Source organism: Chaetodon auriga, chromosome 7 (assembly GCF_051107435.1).
Source record: "Chaetodon auriga isolate fChaAug3 chromosome 7, fChaAug3.hap1, whole genome shotgun sequence".
NCBI classification, from domain to species: Eukaryota; Metazoa; Chordata; class Actinopteri; order Chaetodontiformes; family Chaetodontidae; genus Chaetodon; species Chaetodon auriga.
Window position 1 is genome coordinate 8814406 of NC_135080.1, and position 7237 is coordinate 8821642.

The 7237-nt window shown below is 41.2% G+C and overlaps 1 protein-coding gene across 1 annotated transcript; it reads left to right on the plus strand.

The window, feature by feature from the left end:
* The first annotated feature begins 794 nt into the window (after positions 1-794).
* On the plus strand, positions 795-6868 carry zpld1b (zona pellucida-like domain containing 1b). Its single transcript, XM_076735933.1, has 10 exons — positions 795-900; positions 2485-2705; positions 2819-3000; positions 3422-3494; positions 4156-4253; positions 4653-4733; positions 4952-5123; positions 5212-5317; positions 6461-6490; positions 6696-6868. The coding sequence occupies exons 1-10, from the start codon at positions 795-797 to the stop codon at positions 6866-6868; spliced, it is 1242 nt and encodes a 413-aa protein (XP_076592048.1).
* The last annotated feature ends 369 nt before the right edge of the window (positions 6869-7237 follow it).

The window sequence follows — 7237 nt, forward strand, 5'->3', positions numbered from 1 at the left end:
CATCAGACCGTGAGTTGACTTTTATGTTCATGTGAATGTGGGCCGCAGCAGCAGCCGATGACAGCTTAATTCCCGGGACGGGCCCCCCCCTGCTGAGGCCCACTGTTTGTGCGAGCTGACAGACGGAGATCAGACCGAGGAGAGACGAGTGGGAACCCTCCGAGCACGCTCAGGTTTCTGGGCGCTGTGAAAAGATTTGTCCAGATCATTCAGATCTGACGGAGTTTCCCATGTTCAGCACTGCAGCAGGCTTTTTGTCTAAGTGTTTGGATAATGAGCCCCTCTATCTTTCTCATCAAGGCTGACGTTGTGTTTAGTTTAGGCCCTTGATGCCAACAAAAACTACATGCCACGGTGTTGAACTTTTCTGTCGTCACAAAGCAGGTTGGAGAGGGGTCCCAACCAATTACTCTGGAAAAGGCAGGAAACAGGTAAACAGGTGTAGAAAAAATAGAAATGGGGGTAGAGAGAGGGGAGTGGGATGAAATGAGCTGGAAAGAGGGGTGACCTCTGTTTAAAAGGGGTTGAGTAATAGAGGTTTTGGGCCAACATGAGCGTCTGAGGTAAAAGGGGGCACAGGGAGCAGGATAAGAAGGATTAGAGGACCTGGGGAAAGAAGGTTGTACTACTTTGATAGAGGTCAGAGCGTGCAGCAGTGGAGGAAACGGGCGAGCATTGTTTTTCAACATCTAATTTTGAGATCAGTGCCGTTTTTAACACGTACCTGAGGATGTGGTTTATGCAATGTTGACCTTCTGAAGATGACAGCGGGCAAACCTCTCTCGAGTGCCGAAATGAGACGAGCGTGCTTCATCTTCCTGCTGATGAGTCACGCCGCCTCTGTCTCCACACAGTTTAATGGCTACAACTGTGACGCCAACTACCACAGCAGGTTTCCTGGTGAGAAAACTCCAAGTTACATGTTTATCATCCGTGCACTCTTCTGTTATTCTGCCTGCAGGCGTGAACTTTAATGCATGGTTTATAACACACTATAATTTAATTAAAGCAAATATAAGGACATTGTCAATTTAGAAGCAATTGCACTACAGCCCTTAAGTACAATTTTAATGGTATTACTTCTAGTGCTTTATTTTAATGTTTGCCAGCTTTATCAACAGTAAATAAAGCAGTCTCTGCTGTACTTCATTTATTTGATGCATTTTTCATCAAAACAAATACAAATATTACACCGTGTTATACGTTAACTGCCAAATTAGCTCAACTTGAAGTAGCTACAGCTTCAAAATGCAATGAGTGCGTAATTTTTCTGATATTGCCTTTAAGTAAATTTGACTAATTGTCTGGCTTTTCGAATATTTCTCTCCCCACTGTCTTCTGTCTATGTAGCAGCTACTGTTGAGGACACTGAAATCATGCCCTCTGTATATTTTGCGGAAATTTGAGTTAAAAACACACATTTTAAGGCTAATTGTATTTGTAGACTTCATCAGCCACTTTGTTGATTTCTTTTAAAATAAATGAATGAATGATTCAGTCTTTTTCCACCAGAATTTTACTCTAGGCAACATGAAAAGGGCTTTAAAACCTCATTCATGCTGGGAAATGAAATGATTTTGAAAGGGTCTATACTTTGTTAATACAGTACATTTCCTGGAAAGAACTGAACAGCTGCCTGAATAGATAAAACGCAAAATAATAATAATAATAATAAATAACTACTGAAAACTAAAAAGATATTTAAATATTTAAGACACTTTCCTTTTGGTATCTAAAATCCTGCTTGCAGAGGATGGACAAAATAACATGAACACATCATGGAAACGGACACACTTTGATGTAACCTTATCTACGATGAGCCATTAAATAATAGATCCCATCGGGTTGAAGAGTGTTCTGATTGTGTAATGACGGTGGTTTGGCCTCTGAGCTCTGCTAGTTGTCTCATGTTGATTTGAAATTCTCCTATTGAAGTGCTGATTGTCAGACCTATTTTATAGGTGGTAATATTGGTAACTGCATGTCTCGTCTTTGGAGCAGTGTTTGTGATTACGTTACTATTTAAAGTCTTTTTATTTTACCAGCCCTCTATAAGGGTTTTCCTGGTCTTTATGGCTCAAGAGTCCTGCTGAGTTTCAGCCCCACCATCTAATCAGGGGCCATTTTTCCCTGCAATGTCAGATAAATGCTAGTAGGACAATAAGGCAGTAATGCTGCAGGGGTCAAAGGTGCAGTTTCATCAAAATTTCAGCTGCAATTTGCAGCATTTTTGCTGAATTTGACATTAATTTGACAGGTTTCACTTATCAAAAACCTACACCATACGTGTGGCCCATGCATGAGCTGTTCGGGGCTCAAAATGTATCTGCAATGCGAGTGACAATCATGGAAACATGTCAGAAATGAGTGCAAATTTGTGAAATCGGCCCAATGGTTGTAAACACTGTCTAACAGCTTACCTGTTTTTTGAAGAGTAGAAGGTCTAAGCCTTCTCTGTCCCTCCCGTCCTCTTTGTTCCTCCAGGCGAGCGGGACATCAGCGTGTACTGCGGGGTTCAGACCATCACCTTGAAGATCAACTTCTGCCCCGTGCTCTTCTCCGGCTACACCGATGCAGATTTGGCTCTGAACGGTCGCCACAGTGACGCCCAATGCCGCGGCTTCATCAACAACAACACCTTCCCCACAGCGGTCCTGTTCAGCATCAGTCTCAGCACTCTGGAATCCTGTGGCAACAGCCTGGTGGTAAAGAATGCACAAACAGAAGAGCCTGGTTTTAATTTAATCAGTAAGAAACTTCACCATGTTGTTCACTGACTTGGGAGAAAGCAAAGCGACATGGATGTTTGTCTCTGCAGGTCAGCACTGCCTATGGGGCCAATGCCTACGGAAACATGTCTCTTGTACAAATTGGGAACGTCTCAGGGTATATTGACACCCCTGACCCGCCGACTATAATCAGCTACCTTCCTGGTTTGCTGTATAAATTCAGCTGCAGCTACCCGCTGGAGTACCTGGTCAATAACTCACAGCTGGCATCGTAAGTTGCTGCCCAAAAAAATCTTTCAGTGTCCAAAACAAAACTTGACCTTTCAGGAGTTTGTCACTTGATTTGGTATTTAGATTTATTCATTTAATTAAGAACGAATTAAGATTTGTTTATTGTTCCCCTAAACTGTGGTGACAATTATGCGCCTGGCTTGAAAGCCTGAGTGGGTTTGTGTCTTACAGTATTCTGAAAACCATTTATTTAATATGCATAATTTCTTAATGACTTAGATGCTAATTCACATGCATACATTCCTCCAAACTGCCGCATGGATAGATAAATAAATAAATGTGCTGTAGCTTTAGCACCATGTGACCTCAAAACCCATGTTTTCAAAGTCATGTTTGCCAAGGAAACACTCTCAAAAGATCGAAAAATACCAGTGAGATACATGTGCTGCATCTTTTCACAGCTCCTCTGCCGCCGTATCCGTCAAGGACAGCAATGGCACATTTGTGAGCACATTGAATATGATCCTGTACAACGTGAGTACACGGCTGTGTTCGGCGTGAGCTCAGAAGCTTTGAACTACGAGATTCAGATGTGAATGTCGTTTTCATGAAAATTGAGTTCATGATTTCTGAGTCAAGTTAGCGAACCTGTTAGCTATTTTAAAAAGTATCTAACCAGATTTATCCTCACTGGTCTGGTGACATTTTTCTTTTTGTCAACAAATCCCTTGAAAAGACCGACAATGAATGGAATGGTTTAATTTGACACCGTTCTGATACTGTAAATACACACTAGAGCACCAAATGTGTCTCAATCCACCACTGAAAATAGTCCCCAACAATTCCTGTTTGATTAAGGGCAAGCTGCTTCAGGAAATCATTAATCCTTTTTGAAAAATGAAAGCACTGTCTATCATTGTGATGTGCTTTTAAAGGGTTACGTCTTCAGTAAGAACAAATGGTTTTGGGGCTTAACTTAATTTAGAAAGTATTGAGAGACAGACTAATACACTGCTGGTTTTGGTCTTTTCAAAGGCTTTATTGACAATAACAAAAATACAGAATATCATCAACCTTATAATTGAAATGCTGGTTATATTAGGACTCAGCCCCTGTTTTAATTTCAAGTTTCCAATTTCATATTTTGAGTGAAAAACTAAACATTTTCTTCTTCTCGTCACTTCTTCCTGCACAGGATTCAACATACAGTCAACCTCTTTCTATTCCAATGGCTGGACTGGCTCTGAAAACCAGAGTCTTTGCTGCCGTGAAAGCCACAAACTTAGACAAACGGTACACCAGATAACATCCAGTTGGGTTGAACACAGTTGAATATTGATCTTCAGATGAGATAAAGCTTTGCAGAGATAATGCTCATGTACCAGACGTTTTTGTCAGCAAAAAAAAATCAGTAGTAAAAATGCCTGAGTAGTAAATGTAGTAAAAAATCAGTAGTAAAAATCAGAAGTAAAGAGGATGTTTCGGTGAGCCACAGCATCTTTCCTACCATCATTTTTTACAGATCCAGTCCTTCTTTTCTTCTTCTATGGTTTACCTAAGTTCATTACGCTATTATGTTATTACACTACATGAAGGCGCCAGTCTGCAGCAGAGAATGACCCCATCTGTGCTTTCCCATGTGCAGTTGGATCTCTATCCTCCATCCCATCTCACAGTTTTGTCCGTCTGCAGGTGGAACATCTTGATGGACTACTGTTACACGACCCCCTCAGGGAATCCTAATGATGAACTCCGCTATGACCTTTTCTTTGGGTAATCTCGCTTTTTATCCCCTCAAGATGATGACTTGATAAACCACAAAAGGGTGTCATTATCTATTCATGCTCTCCAGACGGCTTATCCCAAATGATTGCTAATTATTTTTGCCTTCTCATTGAGTGCTTAAGCACACATCTAGATATCAAATCTGTGACTTTCAATGTGTGCATGTACATATGTGCGTATCTATGCCTTGTATTCATTTGACGCAGCTGCTACAAAGACCCACAGACGACAGTTTTTGAGAACGGGAAGAGTCAGATGGGCCGTTTTTCCTTCGAGGTTTTCCGTTTTGTTAAACACAGACACCAGAAGATGTCAACGGTGTTCTTGCACTGCGTCACCAAGCTTTGCCGGGTAGACGACTGCATCATGCTCATGCCAGTAAGTGCAAAAGAAATTAATCTCAGTTTGTGACTCTGTGTGTCTCCTGACCTGAACGAGGACTGAAATCTGATGATGTGGTTGGCAGATTTGTGGACGGCGGCGCAGGCGGGACGAAGGGGACAGCCTCGGATCCCCACCAGCAGCATCTGGGAACGCTGTCCTCACCGCTGGACCAATTATCACTAGGAGCGGTATGAACAATAAACTCACTCTCAAAGGAATAGTTTGAGATTTGGGGGAAATAAATACTGAGTATTGGATAAGGAGATTGTATTATTTACACTCTTTGTACACATTAAACAGCCAACAAGATGTAAGTAAGATACAGTGCATTAAAAGGTGAGTTTTAGAGGTGCCAGTAGGTGACATGGTTACTTTTGGACAGACCCTGTCCAGCTGTTTGACCCTGTTTCAACTCTAGATGCTAAGTTAAGCTAACTGGCCGCTTGCTGTAATTTCATATTAAACGTACAGACGTGAGGCGATTTCTAGCTTCAAGAATGCAAAAGTCTGGAAACACATGGAAAAAATCAAATGGTAAAAGCTAATTTCTCACTCATTGATTTCTTTATTTCAGACAGTTCAGTGTCATTAGCTTTGATTAGCATACAGCCAGCCTATTCGTAGAAAGACTCTCATGCGCGATCTCCTGTTAAAACACAATAAACAAACTAAAAATGTTAGTTAGTGAGCTTTAGAGGTGCTGGTAGACAGATTGTGTTTGGACAGAGCCAGGCTAACTGTTTACACCTGTTTCCAGTCGTTATGCTAAGCTAAGCTAACCATCCAGGGTTGCTAGCTGACACACGCTTTCACTTTCAGTGTCATGTTTTCACACTGCTAAAGCAAATTCTCATGCTAAAACACTATGATAGCAACAAAATGAACAGGTGAATGTGTTATGTTCGAAGTCTTTCTGGTTTAGTGATAGTTAAACCAAGCAAACTTTGGATAATACCTCAACCCCAGATACTATGAGTAGCCCATAGGTTCTTAAATTACTTCCTGATTGGTGCATGATGTGTGTGTGTGTGTGTGTGTGTGTGTGTGTGGGCAGTGGCGATGGCTCACGGATTTCACCTTGCTGACCCCCCCGAAGTCGAAAAAAAGTTGGCAACCCTGCATCTCGCTGCTGCTTCATATTTAACAGACAGGCATGAGAGCTGTAGCAATCTTCTTATCTGACCCTCAGCAAGAAAGCGAAGAAGCATATTTCCCAAAATGTCAAACTATTCCTTTAAATTGATAACTAGATCAGTACATCCACAGAGCCATTGAAGATTAAAGTGCCTGCAAAAATGACTTCAATAAAAACTTTCCAAATCGTTTTTCAGATGAAACACCTGTCGACAACTCTCAACTTGGTAAGCTCCCTTATGCAATGCTTCAAAACGTATAAAGGATTATAATGACCTATGACTAAGTCCTGGGACAACATGTAAAGACAGCAGATACTCATGGAAATTGATGATTTAAGTCAAGAACAAAAAGGTTGCATGCAAACTCAGGTCATGTATAGCTCATGTCAAAGAATGCGTCTGTTTCAAGTTTCTGCTTTTCACCCTTCAGCTTCTGGTGACCCCTCCCAGCCAATGAACCCGGTGACCAGCGCTCTGATCTCAGGCGTGGTCATCCTGGGTGGGGTCAGTGTGGGCTTCGTCCTGCTGTCAGTCCGCCTCCTGCAGAAGTCCCGCCTCCCATCGAGCGCAGCCTCAGGTGTTTGGAACCGCAGCTTTAAATGAATAAACAAAATGGCATCTTTGTACTGATAATATGCACAGAAAGTGTCCACAGACTTAAACGAAATGATAATGTACAGGTGCATTTGTACACACATTATTAAATGTGTTTATTGTATTGTTTTAGGTGTTGTGTATTTATTGCATTCAATACCTCATTCTTGTTATTCATTGTCGTCTATTGTTCCATCAGTTACAGTAATTTACAGAAACAGCAATGTTTTTTTGTATGTAAATGTATAGCATTATCATGCTGTATAATGTTAAATTCAACAAATATGTATCATGCAGTGTTTTGAAATTAAGACAGTGGATTTTGATCAGGCCCTAAAATATTTTAGGAAGGAATATTTCAACACTTTAAGGAATACA

Excerpts from the sequence above, each read along its gene's own strand:
- zpld1b (XM_076735933.1), top strand. The coding sequence starts at position 795 with ATGAGACGAGCGTGCTTCATCTTCCTGCTGATGAGTCACGCCGCCTCT. Across the intron at positions 4,254-4,652 it reads GCCACAAACTTAGACAAACG|GTGGAACATCTTGATGGACT; the intron begins GTACACCAGATA and ends GTCCGTCTGCAG. Across the intron at positions 4,734-4,951 it reads CGCTATGACCTTTTCTTTGG|CTGCTACAAAGACCCACAGA; the intron begins GTAATCTCGCTT and ends CATTTGACGCAG.